Raw genomic sequence first — 21,275 nt, 5'->3', positions numbered from 1 at the left:
GTGAGGAACACAGATGAATATGAGCATCTGTGGCATGTATAAAACGTGAAAAGCTGTGTTTAGAGGAAAGTAGAATGGTTGTGATATACAAAATGACTATCAAGGTATTCAGAGTAGATAAAAGAGAGAGAGGGAGGATGGGAGAGACAGATTAGAGGAAAAGCTAACATTAATTAGAAGTCTACTACATGATAAGAAAGTATAATCCATAGATGCTAATAAAAATTAGAGGTTAAAGTTTATTCGAAAAATGATATTTACATGGTCTCAAAAAAAACTACCTTACAGATTGTTATTTGCAAAAGAGCAAGGTGCCTTTTGAATGAAGAGATCTGGTGGTCCATATATTTTAGGCCTCCTGCTATGACATAGTAAGAAATACACAGCATTACACCCTGGATTTTGCTAAAAATGTTTCACCTGATTCTGATAGGGAAGAAACAATAAGACAAATTCAAAATGCAGAACAGTCTATAAGCATCTGACTGAAGTTTGAAAAAAAAAAACACGAGTGAGTTTCATTTACAGAAAAATGTAGGTAATGTTCTAGACTAATAATGACTAAAGACATAGTAACAACCAAATGTGGCCTGGCACAGTGGCTTATGTCTGTAATCCCAGCACTTTGGGAGGCCAAAGTGGGCAGATCATGAGGTCAGGAGTTCGATACCAGCCTGGCCAACATAGTGAAACCCCGTCTCTACTAAAAATACAAAAAATTAGCTGGGTGTGGTGGTGGGCGCCTGAAATCCCAGCTACTCGGGAGGTTGAGGCAGAATGATCGCTTGAACTTGGGAGGTGCAGGTTGCAGTAAGCAGAGGTCGCGCCATTGCACTCCAGCCAGGGCGACAGTGCGAGACTCCATCTCAAAAAAAAAAAACTAAATGCAATGCATAAAACTTGGTCAAATCCTAGATTTAAGAAAAAAAAATCTGTACAAGACATTCGGAGGAAAACTGAGGAAATTTGAATAGGTACAATATATTAAATGGTATAGAAATATTAGTTTTGTTGGTTTTCTCTGGAGTAATAATGACATTGTGGTTATACAGAAAATATCTTTACACTGAGATGATGCCTTGCTGATAGGTTAGGTTGAAAGTGGAATGATGTCTGTAACGTATTTCAAGTGGTTCAGAAAAAGTGTGTGTCTGTGTATGTGTGTGTGTCTCCTGATGGCAGATAGGTAGGTAGGTGGAGAGAGAGTAAAGGAGGAAGGGAGGCAGAACAAATGTCCCAAAATGTTAAGAACTGTTGAATCTTTATTAGTTTTTATTATAATGTTCTTCAAGTTTTCTATAATTTGAAATTTTTCAAAGTTAACAGGAAATGGAGCCTGTTTCAGTAGTTCAGATCGATGCTTAGAACTAGCATAGTAAATTAGAAGGAAACAAAAGCAAAAGATATTTTGAAGAGAAATAGTTTAATAAATATTATTTCTCATTCACAGTGGTGAATACAAGTTGATTATCAAGCATCTCTGTTAATTCAGATCTCCTCCTCTTGATTTAACTGATTGCAATTGGGAAGATTTTGACTTCCCAAAAAGATTTGACTGATTGCAATTGGGAAGATTTGATTGAAGTAATTGGGAAGAGGGGACTTAAGAGTTCTCGACACAGTTTGCCTAAACTCACAAAACCTGTTCCTTGGGAGCTTTTAGGGAATGAGATGATGACCTTATTTTCAGGTGAGGAATAAGTCGAAGAAATGCTAAGATGTAACTATGGGCAACAGCCAGATGCCAAGATACACATAAGCCCAAACACAAAATAATGTCATTATCTTGAGGGACTGTGATGAAAAAGACATCAGGCAAGTCCTGCATGCAGTAGCCAGAGTTTTTTTGCATTAACGGATTTTGACGAATATTAATTCCATTAGTATCTTATTCTTTTCATCTCAAGCCTTTCTGATGTTCTAGAAGTGAAGTATTTGACAGATATGTTGCTGGAGGCATTATTCCTTCCTTTAAAGTAGATTTCAAAGCTAATGAACAAGATTAACTGTGTAGAAGAAAGAAGGAAACAACCTGTTTCACCTACATAACAGTCTCACTCACTCAGATTAGTTTACATAAGCTAAACCAAATTAGTGAATAGTATAGGATACGTAGAAATAAACATCTTTATTGCTTTCAAATCTGTATACTATTTAGACGAATGCCTAGTTAATAAACTTTGACCCAGAACTTGGCCAGCTGAACTTGTTTGAATGAAATAATAAAGTTCACTGGGAATTAAGGTGTTTATTTGAAAAACGGTATTGATTCAGTATTTCTTTTTGCAGGTGCTATTGCAGTTTTGGGAGGACAGTTTTGACTATGCCTGTTTGTGGCACAGTTTGCAAAACATTTAACACACACGATCCTTCTACAATTAATACCAATGCTGACTCCTGACTTGGACATTTTAATAACAAAAAATACCATCCCCACCTTACAAATAGACATACTTTCACACCTAGTTGAGAACTACTGTTAGATTCTAAGTCGCTTACGGCTGGACCATTGCTTTCTTCACTAATGCATCCCAAAAAAACAGCACAGTGACTGGCACAAAGAAGGCATTCAGTAAATATTTATTGAATGGATTAATGCAAAGTTTGAAAATTTGATTACTCTAGGACTCAGTTTTTCTGTAAATATTACTTTATTTTTAATTTGCCTTCATAGCCCTTTTTATCTTTTATTGTTAAGGTAACACAAACCTCAAAGTCAGTAGTTAAAACTTTTTTGTATGACTTTTAAAATTGTTATGGCACCATATGTTCCCTTAAAAATATTCATACACTATTAAAGTCTATAAAATGAAATGTAACCTATTCTCTCCTCTTCAGCATCTCTCCCCCTCCCTACCACAATGCCATAACCCCTCGAAGCCTCCATTATCATTTCGTTGTGTAATCTTGCAGGCATTCTCTAAAAGATCATTCATCCTTTGCTTTTTTTGAAACAAATGGAGTTATATATACATATAGTTCTACAATTTGCTTTTCATTAATTTAGCAATTGATCATGGATTTTTTTTTAGTTTCAGAATATTAGACATGTATGCTGTTGTATAGTATTCCATTATATGAATAGTCATTATTTATTTAATCAATTTATTATTGATAGTGTTTTAACAGTAGATTAAATAGTGATATCTTAATATCTGAAACCCAGAAATCACAAAAAAACTAAGTTTAAAAAAAGAATAATAGAACACTTGCAATTAGTCCACTGATTTCAAATAAGAGAGCATGTTAAACAAATTCAGAAGGTTTTTTTCTTATCACCATTCATCAGAGAAAGGATCTCAGCTTCAAATTTAACCCTAACCGAAGGGAACCCATCAGCCTAGCAGCACACACACATCTCATCTCAGGATAGAACACTTGGTGGGTGAGGTGAGAAGCCACAAAGCAGATCTTGAAGGGTAGGAATTTAGCCTCCCAGCCCAGAGTCTGTCACTGCCTGAACAGTTCAGAGGCTTGGATGATGTGGATGTGGTTGCTTAATAATGTTTGCAAGGACATTGAGACATATTCGTTGCTTCAAGGAGCATATAGGTTGCTCTACATTTTTTTTAACTAGCCAGGCGTGATGGTGCATGTCATGTCACTGTACTCTAGCCTGAGCGGCAAAGTAAGGCCCTGTCTCAAAATAAATAAATGAAACAAATAAATAAATAAATAATTTCTATAAATAAATAAATAAATAAATGACCCCCAAAGACTCTGATTCAGTGAGTTCAGTTTAATCAACCATTCTCTCCTAGAGGGCAAATGCCTTCTGAAAACAACTCTGATTAGTACCTGGCTCATAACAATTATGCAATAACTGGTTGTCATATTTTAATGATTTAAATAAAGCTATGTAATTTAATAGTTATAACCATTCATTAGTTTAAGGAATATTGTTGAATACCTATATAATGTACTCGGCACTAAAAGTATGGAGGTAAAAGAGACAGTCAAGGTCCCTACTTACAGGAAGCTTTTCTTGGGATGGGTAAGGTAATAAACAAAATAACATGTGGGCTGACACTTATGAAAATAAGGTGTCAAAGATGAGAAAAGGTAGGTAAGAGCACTCTAGTCAAAGGTATCGCTGACACAAATGCCCTAAGACTGGAGGAAACTTGGACTAATGCAAAACAGAATGAAGGTCCTTGAGGCCAGCAAACAGTAAAGAAGGCAGGGTAGAAAAAGATGGAATAAGAGGGATAGGCAGAGGTTAAGGAAAGGAGTTTGAATTTTATTCAAAGCCTAACAAGGAGCCAAAAGAAAGATTTTTACAGAGGAGAGGCATGATCTGATATACAGTTTGAGATCATTCTGGCTGCTGAGTCAAAAAGGGATAGAGGAGGGTGGGAGGAGTGGGCCACAGTGAGAATGGAGGCACCCATCAAGGCTATTGTGGTATTCCCAGGGAAAATGATAGCTTGGCCTAGAGGGATGGGGTAGAGTTGGAGAAAAGTGGATGAAATTGTATAAGGCTACGAGCTAAGGGATTGCTCGGGGAGGTGGGAAGGGAAGAAATGAATGGAGGTTCTCGATTCAGTGGTTTGAGTGGAGAACGGTGGTAGTACTATTTGCTGAAAATGAGAAAACTCTTGAGAAATATGGGAGACATTTTGAGCTTGACTTTGAGCACGATGTGTTTGGAAAGTCTTATACGCCTATCTGCAGATGTCAAGTAAGCAGATAGATTTACAAGTCTTGAGTTAAGGTAAAAATCAAAGCTTGGAGATACTAGTATCATCTTGTATTTGTATAATATTTTTATAAGGTTTCAAATATTTTTGCTTATATATTCTTACAAAGATAGTTAACTTTTTACTTAAAATGCATAAATTCTAGAAGTTACTTACTGTCTTTTGGCCTTCAGTAAGCTGGGTTTGGATAGCCAAATTAAACTTTATTATTTTCATTTAAAGATTCCAAAATAATCATCCCTCTAGGGGAAATGACCTGGTAAGCCAAAACATTTTTAAAGGCCTAAATTGTGGCTTTTTGTTTGTTTGTTTGTTTGTTTACTGTAAGCCTATTTTGCATCAGGAAGCCAAAATTAAAGGGAAGTTAATGTTTAACTACTAAGATGCATAAATATTCAATATCGGTTTTTCACTTTGCCTCTGCTCCAGAAGGATTCTAGTCTTGAGCTGTAATGCATCTAATGTCAGAAATGTTACCACTCTCCACAAAATACAACAGCCTCCAGGAGGAGAAGGGAACTTAATTAGACATTTCTACTTCAAATACAATTTATAGTTCGTTCACTCTGAAACATGCTGGAGGGTGTCTGAAGACTTTAATGCATAACGATCTGTTTGTCTCAAATTGTCAACAAAATACATATTGAGCATGGAATATATTTGTTTATTAAGCATTAAAAGGGACCTCTGAGATTTAGTATGAGGCTCTCTTTCTAGATAAAAAAAACTGAGGCCCACAGAGATAAAGGGACTTCTCAAAGTCAAATGAGCTAACCACATGACTGGAACGCAAGACTCCAAACTTAGGATTGTGCTTTTCTGTTTCAGAGCCTACGACCCTAACACTTTTCCCTAGTCAACAGAGCCTTTTTTGAGATAATTTGATACTCTCCCAAGTCATTCTCTTTGTGTACGTCAGGAGAGGGATCCACAATAGCTAATAGTTATATGCCCTTACTAGATGCCAGGCACTACTATTCTAAGTGCTGTACATGTATTAACTGATCTAACCTTATAGGAACTCTGTGACGTGGGTACTCTTAATATCCCCATCTTGTATATCAAGCTGCTTCTACATCTGTGTCTAATTTGACCAGGGTACTGACCATAGGAATCTGAAATATAAAATGATTTTGAACAATGGTCACTTCTCTAAGCTTCAGGTAGATATTTTCCAACTGTCTGAAAAACTGTAGGTATCCAACAGACATCGCAAACTCAACATGTCTAAAACAAAATACATTATCCTCTCACCCAAACCCACTCTCCATCCTGTGTTCCCATCTTGATTAATGTTATCACCACACCGCCAATCATCCTAAAGCTTTTTGACACCTTTTTCATATCCCATTTTCAATCTACTCAACACCATAAATATTACTTAAACTCTATTTGGCTTCCAGAAGTATTTGAGGAGGATGACTGCATAGAACCTTCCTCTGTTTTCCTCTCCCAAGTCTATGCTACATCTCCCACCCTCAATTCCACCCTTACTTGCCTAATTCGGGCCTTCATTGTCTGTATCATTGGTAACGCTTCAGTAGTCTCCCAGCTGGTTATCTACTGGGATAGTTCCTATTCTATCCTCACTTAGTTCATTAACCCCAGTTCCTCACTGTCGCCAGTCATTCTTCAGGAGTCCAGTTGTGTTAAACACTTCCGTAAAACCCTTCCGTAGCCACTTAGTGACAAAAATTCTTACCCCGGAATCAAGGTCTACTTCTGCTGGCAGCATTTTTTCTTTCTCCCTATCTATATTCTATGCCAATCATCAGACTGCTCAAAATTCAACATCGAGTGAGATATTTATAGCTTCCCTGTTACCCTCATAAGTATGTGATAACATTTAATACATGTGAATGTGTTTATTTGTTTGTTTATGTGTCACCTTGTTCAGCAAGAAATGTGAGGTGGGAAAACAGTTTACTAACTGTAAAGTACTTTTGAAATATTTTTAAGCCATAGAAATAATTGAATTTATAACACAGGGGACCCTAGAGATGGTGTGGCCCGGCACCTTCATTTTTCAGAGCAGCTCATTAGCTGATTTGAATGAGTTAATGGCAGAGTTGGCAACAGAGCTTAACTTTTCACTTCATTGTATCTCATCAGTTCAGGAAAATGAAAATAGATTTTTTTCCACTCTTGAGAAAGAATGGGAGCCTTCTACATTTGTTTAATACACCAGTAATCTTTCATCTTACTATCCATAGTCTCTCTGAATCAGGTAGAAATAGTTTGGATCCTACCCCAGTTTCTTCCCTGCTGCCCCCTGCCACCTTGCACCCAGACCCCCAGCTGTGAAATTATTGGCTTCAAACAGTCCCCTGTGTTCTGTGCCGGACTCATTTTAATTGAAATGTTGTACCAATTATCTAGCCTTTTCCCATTGGGTCACCCCTTTGCATTTTTTCACAGTTAATAATTCTATTAAATTTGTAGTTCTTAGCTAATTTTATTCTAAGACAGTCTTCTACCAAACCTACTCTTTGATTTTATTATTTCTGATAAAAGCCATTTAAAAGTCCTGGTTTCACAGATAATGGATATGCTACAATACAGATAGTAACTATTTAGTGAGTATCTACCATGTACCAAGTATTATTTTAAGCATTTTATTTGCTTAAACTCTAATAATCCTGATGACAGCCTAACAAAAGAAGGGTCCACATCTTTAGGTGCATGTGAGGAACCAAGTTCAAAGAGATTAAGGAACTCACCCGAAGTCATAGAGCTGGTAAGGGAAGGGACCAAGATTTGAATCCTGGCCATCTCGGGTCTAAACCCAGTATTCTTCCCATGACACTGCTTTCAGAGCAGGCAGATGACATGGGCTGTGGTGGAAAACTTTGGCAGCCATGAACCTTTGCTCTGCCTTCTGAGCAGCATCTCTAAGAGGGTCCATTCAACCTCAGAGTCTCACAGCCAGGCTGGCCATAGTACACGCTTCCTGCACATTCCCTTCGTGTGCATTCTTTCTACCCGTTAGCATTCCTGGGGTACAAGAGTGATGGTAAAATAATATTTCTCAATTATAAGCTGAGGAATGACTCCTCCTTGTGGTCAAATTTACTAAAATGGCTTATCATGCCCTGTACCACCAGATTCTTGAGAGGCTATGTCATGGTTAAGAATGCAGATGCTTACACCACACTGCCTGGGTTTCATCCCTGACTTTGCCATATGTTAGCAATGTAACTTTGGACAAGTTATTTAATCTGTGCTTCAGTTACCACCTCTGTAAAATGGGGATTGTTGTGTGTTCTTACCTCATAGAGTTGTTGTGAGGGTTAAGGGAATTACTGTATATGAAATGCTTACAACAGTGGCTGTCACATAGTAAGTGTTATGTACATGTCAGCTACCATCATCACCATCATCATCATCTTCTTTTTCTTCATCACTTCTTTCTCACATTTGTTTCTCCCATATCTGCCCTTCAGTATCAACTGCTTTCTGTTCTTCAGATGTGCAGGCCCAATCTCACCTCCAGCCCTCCATGTGTGGCTCCTTCTCTGCCTGGAATACTCGTGCCACTCACCTTCTCACCCCTCTCTCCCCATCATTCTTTGAGAACTCCTACCCATTCTCACCTTGCTAACATTCACGACCTCATCTCAATGTCACTTTCTCCAGGAAACCTCATTCCTCTGCATCCCTTGGTAGGGATGCCTCCTCTGTGTCCCCGAGTATTTTGACCTTTTCTTGTCCCAGCTCTTACCAGCCGGTTTTGAATCATGTGTTTACCTGTCACTGTCCTCCACTGAATAGCACATTGCTTGACAATGGCTGTGTGTCATTCTAGTTCATTCTTCTCTTAAATTGGAGAGGGAAATAACTAAGTAGATACTTTTTAAAAACCAAATTTTATTTCAATACTGTGTTTATCTCTAGGCATTACAGTAGGCACACGTTAAAAGATAGTACAGAGAGCCATAGAGCGTGCATCCATATTGCCATGTTTGATCTCACGTGCACTTAGCTGAATCTCTAATGAGATATTACATGAAATCAAGATGCTGGAAATAACACCCATAAGAAGCTACAAAAAAAAAATGGAATTAAGAGACTAAGGAAGGAGAGTTCCCTGACACTGGAGGTATGCAATCAGAAGTAAATGGTCACTTGCTTGGTGAGAATAATATGAAGCGATGGGGAAGGGAGTGGGATCACTCCCTGGAAAAACGAAAACTGTCTTCAAATATTAGGATCGTATAGAAGAAGAAATGATACTGTTTTGTCAGCTATCAGAGGGCAAAATTGAAACCAAGAGGTGGAAAGAAAGATTCGAACAAAGAACTGTTTTGTTTTTTGTTTGGTTGGTTGTTTTAATCACTGGAGCTGACCCCAAGTAGATGGATTTTCCTGAAAGGCAGTGAGTTCTGCGTTAGTGTTAATCCAGTGTCTCATCGAGGTGAGATGGTCATTTGCCTGGGATAATGCAGTGCGAATATATTATTCACTCATCCACTTGCTTATTCACTCACTCTCCTCTTTTGTTCCTGTACACCTATTATTTGCCTGACCATATGCCAGGAACAAAGTTTCAGGAAGTAGAGATCTGACCTTTACAGAGCTTATAAATAGACACATTACACAACTCAATTTGAATTGAGTCTTTAAGAACTAGAAGAAGTTTTCCAGATGAGGAAAGAATAAGAAGCTATGTTCTAGATGTAGAAAATAGCATGTGCATAGATGCAGAAAGGGCAGAATAAGAGAAATTTTAAAAGGTCAACATAGGGAAAAAGATATAAGAATATGTTTAAATCAGCCTAGTGATGTCCATTGAGGTTGAAGACGATCACAAGACTTCCTCCATTTCTGAAATCCTCTAATTCTGATATCATTCCTTCTACAGTACTAAGAAATAGACAGATATTTTCAGAGAATCATCATTTATTCAAGGAACCCCTGGAGCCCCAGGCCAAGGCCCCTAGTGGCAGAAGTAGCAAATGTAATGATCATCTTTTAAAAACAAAAAGAAAAAAAAGATTGATGTGGGGGATGGTAAACCACTCATCTTCACATTAGGATCCAAAAAACAACAGCAGCAACACAATTAGAAGTCAACTAAAAGTGCTCAAATTTCTATTCATTGCCAACATTCTTTTGAAAAGGATGCCAAAACGTATAGAATATAAATATTTTAATGATCCAGTGATAGTCATATACATAAAGAGATAGCAATAGATGAAATTGTTCGGCCGGGTGCAGTGGCTCACGCCTGTAATCCCAACACTTTGGGAAACCGAGGCGGGTGGATCACGAGGTCAAGAGATCGAGACCATCCTGGCCAACATGGTGAAACCCCGTCTCTACTAAAAATACACAAATTAGCTGGGTGTGGTGGTGCGCGCCTGTAGTCCCAGCTACTCAGGAGGCTGAAGCAGGAGAATTGCTTGAACCCGGGAGGCAGAGGTTGCAGTGAGCAAAGATGATGCCACTGCACTCCAGCCTGGTGCCTGGTGACGGAGCGAGACTCAGTCTCAAAAAAAAAAAAAAAAAAATTGTTCCAGCTTGACAGTGCCTTTTGCTTTAGCCGTATATGATCTAATCATCATAAGTTGGGCCATAATTTCTAGATTAGGTTGCTTTGGGACCACCACAGAGGAGAGCGGTAAAACACACCCAATCATTTGCTGCCAGTCCTAGGGAGCTTGACTTACGCCCTTGAAAGACAGGTTGCAGAACTGGAATCTGGTAGATGTGGACCCTCAGAATTAGACAGAATATTAAATTACAGTATAAATTGGTAGTTAAGAGCTCAGGAGTATTAGTTCGATTTAAAATTAGTATTTTAAATCCTTAGCCTCTTTCCACCATATAAATTTGAGTATGTCAGTGAGTCTCTGAGCTTAGTTTTCTTATCAATAAAATGGGAAAAACAATCCCACCCTTCTGATTAAGTGAGATAATATGTAGATGTCTCTGATGTACATACCTGATGCTCAATGTTAACAATTACTATTATTAATCTCAACAATAATTATTGGCATTCAATCTTTGAGAATTTATGCTTCAAGAAGAAATTTTTCTTGGAGATAAGAGGACTCTAAATAGAACTTTGAGAATCCATGCATCCAGAAGAAAAAGTTCAAACAGAAGGAAAAGAAAGAAAGAAAGAAAGAAATATATGAGGCTGTGTCACACTTGGTATTTTAAAATGTCATATAGATGATGTAAACTGTGAACACTTTTGAAATGTTATTTGTGCAAAGTTTACTGATAAAAAACTCAAACCTCAAAGATAGAAAGAAGCATCAAAATGATCTTGAAAAGTTTGAAAGACTGGAGGAGAGCATGTTTGTTAACACCAGGGGAGAGAAATCAACAGGAACAAGGCAATATGATATTGTTCAGGATAACAGCAGCAACAAACCTCTTCAAAAATGCAGAGGCCCATTAGATTTGGCCTAAAATGAACAAGTTTGTATTATTGGTCCAGTGAAAAAGAAACAAACACACATATTAGCGCACATCTGCTAAACTAGAAAGAGCTCTGGGCTTGGCAAAAGGAGCCCTTGGCTATTCCTATGCAACTTCAATATGACTTTAGGCCAGTCCCCTCCTCTAGGGGAATCATCTATAATGTATAAATGCTTGATAAACAAGTTTCTAAGGCTCTTCTAGTCCTAAAGTGTTGTGTTCCTCTTTTTTAAAAAAGCATGAAGTAACTATTACAATCTGCGTTGATTAATTTCCATTGGATTTTATTTCATCACTTATAATCACAGCTTTTTAAAGAAATGCTAAACAATAATAATAGATACGATTTGCTGAATACCTGTTCATACCTGCAACAGCCCTAATAGGTAGGTAGGTAGGTAGGTAGGTAGGTAGGTAGGTAAGTAGGTAGGTAGGTAGGTAGGTAGGTAAGTAGGTAGGTAGGTAGGTAGGTAGGTAGGTAGCTAGGTAGGTAGCTAGGTAGGTAGGTAGGTAGGTAGTTAGGTAGGTAGGTAGCTAGGTAGGTAGGTAGGTAGCTAGGTAGGTAGGTAGGTAGGTAGGTAGGTAAGTAGGTAGGTAAGTAGGTAGGTAGGTAGGTAGGTAGTTAGGTAGGTAGGTAGGTAGGTAGCTAGGTAGGTCGGTCAACTCATTTTACAGAAAAGGCAGCTAAGGTTCAAAGAATCTTAGTTCACCTTAAGTGATTTCCCCAGATTACCTAGGTAACCTAGGTGGACTTGAGATTTAACCCCAGTTTTGTCTGACTCCAAATCTTTTGTTCCTTCCCATTTTTCCATGCTTTTTTCTTAAAGCACTGAGAAAAATTCAGAGGATGACTAAATAATGAAAGATGCAGAAATCTTATGCTATAAAGGAAACATCCACGAAATTGTGGCTGTTTACTTGGTTTTCCCATCAAATATCAAAATATATTCCAATTAATTAAGAATTAATGGCTAAAGATTAAACTCTAGTTTGCTACAGGAAAACATGGGTAATTCATTAAATATACTGGAGAAGAGAAGATATAATCTAAAACTCAAGAGGCAAAAGGAAAAGGAAATTATAAATAAGACTTCACAAAATATTTAAAAATTCACTCTATGATAGGAAATAATGTACAAAAGAAGAGTTAAAATACAGTGGTACAAAGAACAAACTAAGAATATTCGCAATAGTTACCTAAGAGGGAGGAATAACATTCTTAATTTGCAGATAAATTTTTGAAAGAGCAAACTATCTAAACAACAACAAAAAAAAGCAAAATAAATAAAAAGGCAGTTTACATAAAAATAAATTCAAATATCCATAAACATATAAGAAGACAACCTTGTAATTGAAGAAACACAAAATTTTAAAATAAAATTGTTTACCTTTCAGAAAGGAATAAGTCAAATGTGTAACTATTACAAGAGTGTGAGGAAGTTGAAAAATCATACATTATTTGTGGCCGTATAAATTAATACTACACTTTTACAAGCAGTCTGGCAATACCTGTTATACTCTTTACTCAACAACTTACTATTAGATGATATTTATTACCTCGTTGTTTATAATAGCAAAATAGTGACGCTACCTAAGTGTCTATCAGCCATGCACTGGTAAAACAAATTGTTTTTCATTGAATAATAGAACACTCATAGCTATTAAAAAGAATCAGGTTAGTGGAAAGAAATATGTAAATTAGAAAGCTTACTAAGGTATATTAGTAAGTGGAAAAAAATCAAGATGTAGAGCATGATCTTATTTGTATAAAATTTTTAAATTATGTATCTTATAAAGCAGTTTATATTTATAACAAAAATAATTAGTAGTATATATAAGAAGCCATTAGCATGTTACCTTTGTAAAGGATAATGGGAGGTAGGGAGGACTTTTATTTGTATGTATTTTCATTATACTTTACTTAACATATATGGGTATGATGTGCATATATTAATTTTATTTTTCCTATCAATACATTATCTGGGCAATGAGATTATGGCCTGTTTTTGTTTTCTTATTAGTTTCTATATGTTTAATGAATAATCATTTTGAAAATGTAGAATAGCAAATTTTAAAAAAACAAGTAATTCATATGCCCTTTCACTAAGAAGTCTGTTTCCAGGGAATTTATCCTTCAGAAACACTTTTATAAGTGTTTGTAGTAGCAGAAAACTGGAAACAACCTTAACCTCATCAAGAGGGATCTCACTGAAAACTGCTGGCACACCTATAACATGGAATACCAGGCTTTCATTAAAAAGGTAGAATGATATGAGCTGCTATGATAATGAGAGATGCCCAAGATACTTTGTTCAATGAAAAGCAAAACAAAAACAAGCTGTCGAATTATATATCTTACGACCTATTCAGTTAAATAAAAAGGCAATAATATATTTAAATATATATGTAAGGAGCAAAAGAGAAATAAAGTCTTGTGTTCGCATGTGCATATAGTGAATCTTTATAAAGTATACACAAGCTGTTAGAGGAAGAGGAGGAGGAAGGAGGCAGGAGAAGAAGTTGCTGGAGGAGAAGGTGAGCGTGGCAGCCTCCCCGGTGCTGGGTGAGGGAGCAGAGCCCAGCCGCCTTTGGAGATGAGTCTTGCTATGTTGCCCAAGCTGGTCTTCAGCTCCTCAACTGAAGCGATCTGCCCACCTCAGCCTCCCAAAGTGCTAGGATTACAGGCACGTGCCACTGAGCCCAGCCGACCACCTCATTCCATCATGCCAGAAGTGAATTCCTAACACTTCTCACAGTCTCCTGCAGATGTTCACCAATGTACTCTACACTGGGATCTAAGATCCTAGAAGAAAATGGCTCCGAAGTTTAAATGAAGTTGGAAAAATACATAGATGCAGCCTTGCAGCCTCTCTAGATGTTTGGGGATAATATTCCAGAGAGAAATGTCTATCCCTTGGATTAGATAACTAGTCATAATGAAGAAAATTAATCTTAAAACCTTCCAGAAATCTTTTAACTTGAATAAAAGTAAAGAAGAAACTGATTTCATGGTAGTACAACAATCATCGCTAGCCAGGGACTTTGGAAAAGATTCCTTATTTGGTAGCTGCTATGGTAAAGATATGGCCAGCTGCGATATTAACAGTGAAGATGATAAAGGTGGAAAGAAAGAGATCAGTAAGCAAAAGCCTGATGGGTATGTTAAGAAGGACGCTTTCTGCCAAACAGAAGCCAAAAGAGAAGGCGGGCACGCCCTCTGGGAGCTCTGCTGGTGAGGACACCTTCTCCTCCTCAGCACCGTTAATCTTTAAAGATGTGAGAGCTGAGAGGCCGGTACGGTCCACCTCCCTCCCCAGCCATCATTGCAGTCCCGCACCGTGGCCTCTTCGGCCCACAAACTCCGAGGAGACGTGCATCAAGATGGGCTGGAAGAGTGAACCAAGGTCTTGACTCTCACCTCCGAGTCCAGCCCTGAATGGCGTCCAGAAGGATTTCCATGACCTTCAGTCTGTGACTGCGTGCCACGAACAAGCCAATTCACTGAAGAGCTCAGCTTCTCAGAATGGAGTCCTGCATCTTCACCTGGAAGAACATGAGCCTGTCGTTATTGGACTTATGCATCAGGACTACATTCAATATACCGTGCCTTTAGATGAGGGGATGTATCCTTTGGAAGGATCACATAGCTATCGTCTGGTCAGTTCTTCTCCCATGAGAGTCTCTGTGATTCCTCCTGAAGGGGAGGGCGCTCTTTCCCTGAAGATGAGTCGGGTAAACCAGGACCTAGTTGTTGCCCCAGAGATCTCTGTGATCAGTCCATGAATGGATTGTTGATTGGCACCATGGGAGTCACGTTGCAGAGCCCAAGAGTGAGTCCCGATGATGTCCCTCCACTCTCGCCATTGCCATCTCCAGTGCAGAATAATCAAATCCAAAGGAATTTCAGTGGACTTACTGGCACACAAGCCCATGTGGCTGAAAGTATGCTCTGTCATTTGAATTTTGATCCTAACTCTGCTCCTGGGGTTGCAAGAGTTTATGACTCAGTGCAAAGTAGTGGTCCCATGGTAGTGACAAGCCTTACAAAGGATCTGAAAAAACTTGCAAAACAAGGATGGTACTGAGGACCAATCACACGTTGGGAGGCAGAAGGGAAGCTAGCAAACGTGCCAGATGGTGGTTTTCTTGTTCGGGACAGTTCTGACAACCGTTATCTTTTACTCTTGAGCTTTCGCTCCTTCGGTAAGACACTTCATATTACAATTGAGCACTCAAATGGCAGGTTTAACTTTTATGAACAACCGGAGGTAGAGGACATACATCCATAGTTGATCTATTTGAGCACTCAGTCAGGGACTCTGAAAATGGAGCTTTTTGTTATTCAAGGTCTTAGCTGCTTAGATCTGCAACTTACCTCGTCAGACTGACCAAGCCAGTGTCCCGGTTCATGCAGGTGCGCTCACTGCAGTACCTGTATCGTTTTGTTATATGTCAGTATACCACAATAGACTTAATTCAGAAACTGCCTTTGCCAAACAAAATGAAGGATTATTTACAGGAGAAGCACTACTGAAAGAAAGATTGAGAACCCTGCATCTTGCACTTTGGAAATAAGAAAAAGAGATTGAAATACAGTTTACAAACTTTCAGTGCCATCAAAATCTTTTGCTGCCATAACTATTTCAGTTTTATGTGTGAAAGAGTCATGGGTTTGTTTAGGGGCGGGGAAGTGTCAGCAAGGTGTCTTGGGTTTATTTTGGTTCTTTAAAAAGGGGATTCTTGAGGTTTTAGGGGTGTGAATTATCTTTCATCAATGTACAGAATAATCACAATGTGAATTATCAAATTCTTCTTAATGCACCCCCCCCACCTAGTCCTTTACTGCTATCCACTGTGATTTTCATTCATTAAACAGAATGGAAATCTCGATGTCTTTTTAAATGGCTCATTTTCAAAAGATAGTCTTGAATGAACATACCTGTGTAATAAAACACAGAATTTACATATGCGCTGAAGATGAATTTTTAATCTGTTACTTTAAAAAGATTTATTTAGAATCATAAATTGACATAATCTTGGGTAATTGAATGGTAATCTACAATATATCTTCTAACGACACTTTTTTTCTAAATTATTTCTTAGGTTGTGCTAATTTTATTGGTTGTGAAAAGTTGAATTTTTCTGTTGTCTTCATTTTCATCTTATAGTTTGTCTATTTTAATAAATGGCCTTACATTAAAAAATTGTAAAGAAATGGATACCACCAATTTAGCAATTGTTGCCTTCTTTGTCATTAAACTCAGGTACAAATTGGCCTAACATGAAAACCTATGGAACTAGAGTTATTGTTAAAGAAATATTAGATAATAAAAGAGAAAAAGTATACACAAATGTGGTTACCTCTGGAAATGGAGTTGGTGAGGGGACTTTTACCTCTTTCTTTTATATCATTCTGAAAGAGAATTTATTTGCCATGATCACGTATTATTCTTTTATAGAAAGTTAACCCTGTTTGACAAGAGAATAAATTATTTGGCATGTGAAGTTTGTGCAGTTCAGCCTCCTGTAGGCAGTAGCCTGGATCCAATTACCTTTCCTGTCTCTTTTGGCCCTCAGTCATACTTCTGAGTCATCAGTAGCCTAGACAGTCTCTGAAATGACTGTATCTACCACGGAGTAGATCTGGAATTTTATGGTTTAAGGGGACTTTGGACTCATAATAGCCTAACAGTCCCCTCCCTCCAAGGGAGGGGAAAATAGAGGCTCAGAGAGGTAATATAGCAGTCAGTCAGCAAGAGAATGGCACAGCCAGATCAGACCTAGCTCAGCTCACTTCCCAATGTTACCATGTAATCAACGCTTGCTGTAAGGCATTAACTAGACTAGAAAGCCAGGGACGAGGCAAGGAAAATTATAAAAGAGAATATGGAGACATTAACAAAGTTATTATGAGAGGATCAGGATGTGGAATTTAAGCGTATGGATGTCCCAGGCCTGATGGGGAAACAAAGTAGTAACCCCCATCTATCACCTTATGTCATTGTGAAATAGGATTAATAAAAAGCAAAATAAGATTATGTATTTTGAATGTAGATAAGCTGATCAGTTCTTTTATTCTTCTTTCATAGCCATACCAACCTTCCCCATGAATAAAGGGAAGCAGAATTCTGCTATCATCTGCAAAAACCTTGTTTTTTGTAGGTTAGAAAACCATATTTATTGTGTGTTCATTGGAAAAGCTTCTTGGGGCTTTATCTTGTCTCCCTTTGTTCTCCACTAATTGTCCCTCTTCTGGGGCAGACACAGAACGCTGCCACTGAAGAGCATTTATTAATTACATTGTATTGACTAAGACTGAACTGATTCAAAAAAAATTTAGCATTTTCTCCTTATTAAATTTGACTTAAGAATGATTTTTACCCTTGCAGAGTTTGGAGATTTTAAGATGTTTGGTATGGGACCCAAAATGGGAGTTAGCTAAATAAACTCCGGGAACTCTTTATTTTATTTTGTCAGAATTCATTCTGGAATTGTACATGAGAAATAGCACAGTCAAGTATATTTTAAAACAAGGCTTAGGGCTGTCTAACCAGGCTCAGAATGACAAAACAAGGCAACTGACCAAAGAGAGGGATTTGGCAACCAGCTGCCCCATTTTATTATCATGTCCCCAGAACCTCATCTGAATGTTGTAATCTGTCAGCATATACTTGTCTATTTACATTACATATGTCTCTCTTTATCATGCTGTTTTCCCTCTCATTTTAAAGCTTCGTATTTATCCCCGTTTACCCCAGAAATCTAGAAAGCTCACAGAGGCATATTAAATGCACACATTAGAACATGGATAGATGAAAATGTTTCCAACCCAGTCAGACCATGGCACAAACACCACAAGATGAAATTTAATGTCTCCTAATTAAGACCATAAAAGTCCACAAACAGCAGAGTAGAATACCAGGGGGTTCTGAGGCATGTGATACAATGTTAGACAACCTCTGTTTGGGGAAACTTTTTCTTCTTTCGGAATAATGTGACTTGTGAAATACCAAGATTATCTGGCTTCCTCTCTTCCAGGTGAATGGCATTGACCTCCGTGGTGCATCCCATGAACAGGCAGCTGCTGCTCTAAAAGGGGCTGGACAGACAGTGACGATTATAGCACAATATCAACCCGAAGGTCAGTCAGAACTCAAACTAATAATGTTCTGATAAGTCTCTGTGTGGATCTGTACCCTCGTGACTCATCATTTATATTAACCAGAGGAACCGTCATTGGTGTTTTGTAAACCTACCTACCCGTAGTAAAAAATTGACAGTTCGTGTCCAAAGAACGTGAACCTTGGCTTTGTTACCTCTAATCTTCCAGGAAAACATCAGGCAGTTAGAAAGGCCTATGAAAATATGAATTCAAATAAATAGCAACCAGTATCAGCTTTATTTTGTTTATATTCTTATCTGGCACACACTTTTATTCACCAATAGATACTGTAAAAACAGTTAAGACTTAAGCAAGAAGGAGAGATTTCATCTACAGAAATAGACCAGTACACCATATTCTCTCCTCATGGTATTAACTTAATTCTCATTAACACTGACATGGCTTTTGGATGTCCTTGATCGGGATTTTTTTTTTACCTTTTCTGCTACAAGATCCCTTGTTTGAAATACATCATTGTAAACCATGAGACTCAGTGAGATCTCATAAATTGGATTAGCCAACTGAAACTTGATGAGATATCCTAAATGGGATTATCCATGCCCTGCTCTTTGGTTTATTTAAACGTCTGCTTTTCTGTTCAAAGTGAGGCTCATTGAGACAACTGGGATGTTACTTATTGTGTGGTTGATTTCTTAGAAAATTTATATATGGATTGCTCCTTTGGAAACGAAACGTACCTTATGTAAGCACACAATTATGGGTCATATCTTGCTATCAAAAAAAAAAGAGAAATATGTCTATTGTCTTCAAGAAATGAATTCCTTTTGGTCCATGTGACTGAACAAAGAGGAGTATTAAACTGCTGAATATGAGTGTCTAAGATGCCATTAAGGAAGCACCTCTGTGCATATGAGTATAAGGAACTCCTTTTCAAGCAAGGAGTTGTTAGCATCAATTGTTGTTTGGAAGACTGAGGTTTGTGTCTTGCTTGTGACAGCTTAGATTTTACCATTAATTTGGTGGCCAATCACATGTTCTGCCCAAAAATAAATAAAACATTTCTTTCATGCATGTTTTGACATGTTACTTTCAGCTGTGCCTGGCTTTAGAATTGAAAGTTACAATTAATTTATTCAAAATTTTTAATAAATGCTTTTTCCTATGTGGCCTAGGCCAGATATGGCCAGAGAGAGGGGATTTGTGATGGTCGCAGATGGATGATGACAACACCAAGGAAACAGTCTCTTCTCAGATAGTTTTGAAAAGCCTTGCCATTTGTTCATTATTAGTAGTCTTGTATTTCAGTAGAAATAAATGCTTTGAAAAGTATCCATTATAAAGCTGAAAATTAAAAGACATACGTTAGCACCATTTAATTAATAAATTCTACTTCATATAGAGTAAGAACTTTTTCATCGGAATCATCCATTTTCTTAGTAGCTGGTTTTTTTTTTTTTCAGTCTCAAACTGTATGCCCTTCACCAGCACCTGACTAGCAGCATAAATGTACCTGTTTTCCTATTTCTGAAAAATCTCATCTCAAACAATTTTGCAGACTGGTAAGATGGTTAGAACCATAGACACAGCAATTAGAAGCTCTTGATAGTGGTCAAGTGTTCAACTAACATTGAACAGAATGATTTCAAGCTTTAAAGGTTACAAAAAAAGACAAACATGTCCTGTTCTATCAATGTAAATCTTCATCTTTCCACCAGAGCTTCCTTGCAGCTTGGTTTCCTTTAAGTAATATGTTTAATTTGGATACTATGCTGTACTTTATCAAGATGTTTGTTCAAAGGATGCCCTATAAATCATATAAATTGTTTTTTAAAGTGCTTGTAAGTAAATCCACAAGTAATAAGCCTTTTACAAAATGCCACACTACTGATTGGATTCACAGAATGACTTCTCTGTTTTAATAGTCTAACTGCATGCTAATTTTTCACAGCTTTAAATTAGTTGGAAATGTGGTAATAACATCAACCCATCAGATCATTTTCTCTCCTTTCCAAACTTTGTGTGTAACTGAGCCTTACTTTAACTGAAGTTTTCAATGAAAAATTGATGGAATTGTTTTTTAGAGACATTTAAATTATACAACAGTTTTAGGAAATAATGAACAATTTACCTTTAAAATAGCAAATGAAATGAAGAGTGTGTCATGATATTCCATTAGGAAATTCTCACCAAGTCCCCTTCATCTGCACCAGTATTGTAAGTTGTTCAACCCTCACGATAGTGCTGAGAGAAGATTTTACTGACATTTCTTTGGGTATGGTCAAGAATTAGGCTTTCAGTAAATACGTTTTCAGTCATAATCAGATGCTTTATCAAAAATGTCCTAGATGTATTTCTCAGTATTACTGGATACTCAGAAAAATCTGCCCCTAAAAGCCTAGTCTGTCTTCAAGGAATTTTTTAATCTTAATCAATAAAAGGGATTTTTATACATTTAATAGAGTGTAGTTCCTGGTAACATAGGACCCAGTTGCATGATCCTGGCAGCAGTATTTCTAAGAATTATGGAATGTCAGAGAAAAGATAAGCCTGCAGGGGTCAGGACAGTGCAAGAGTGTACCACGGAAGTCTGGAAATGGAACCAGACCTTGAAAAATGGGTGAAATTTCTATTCAGGAGTGGAGGGAGAAAGAATATCTTGCTAAACTACAAAATTGTGAGTTCCATGCATGCAGACAGCATACTTACATTTTATTCACTGATAGCTCTATTTCTAGTGTCATACTTGGTGTTTCTCAAAGAGTTGCTGAACTAATGGATTAAAGCCTACGATTCTTTAGTACTTGAGTTTTCATGTGAAGATAATTGAAGGTTGAAGGGATTCTTCATTTTCACTACTTGTGCTTTTCATTTTTGCTTCAAAGACTTAAAGGAATTGCTGAAGAAATGTGTATTGCAAAATGTCAAACTATTTCCAGCTGTGTTCCTCATAGGGCTTAGTATATTTTTGTGATAATTATAAATATAAAATTTGTAATTATCATAATGTAGCAATAAATGTCTTT

The 21,275-nt window shown here is 37.5% G+C and overlaps 1 protein-coding gene and 1 pseudogene across 29 annotated transcripts in view; both read left to right on the top strand.

Moving 5' to 3' along the window:
* DLG2 (discs large MAGUK scaffold protein 2) overlaps nt 1-21,275 on the top strand; it is a 2,157,409-nt gene that overhangs the window by 1,828,180 nt on the left and 307,954 nt on the right. For all 29 annotated transcript variants that reach the window (XM_064365356.1, XM_012469540.2, XM_012469543.2 and 26 more), the window contains one exon: nt 18,168-18,270. In XM_064365356.1, the coding sequence (XP_064221426.1) occupies nt 18,168-18,270 (103 nt within the window). The remainder of the gene's footprint in view (nt 1-18,167; nt 18,271-21,275) is intronic.
* LOC105728954 (suppressor of cytokine signaling 6-like) lies at nt 14,066-15,663 on the top strand (annotated as a pseudogene).

Source organism: Aotus nancymaae, unplaced genomic scaffold (genome assembly GCF_030222135.1).
Source record: "Aotus nancymaae isolate 86718 unplaced genomic scaffold, 86718_ANA_hifiasm-v0.15.2.pri h1tg000059l, whole genome shotgun sequence".
NCBI lineage: Eukaryota > Metazoa > Chordata > Mammalia > Primates > Aotidae > Aotus > Aotus nancymaae.
This window is presented reverse-complemented; position numbering and strand designations above follow the sequence as displayed.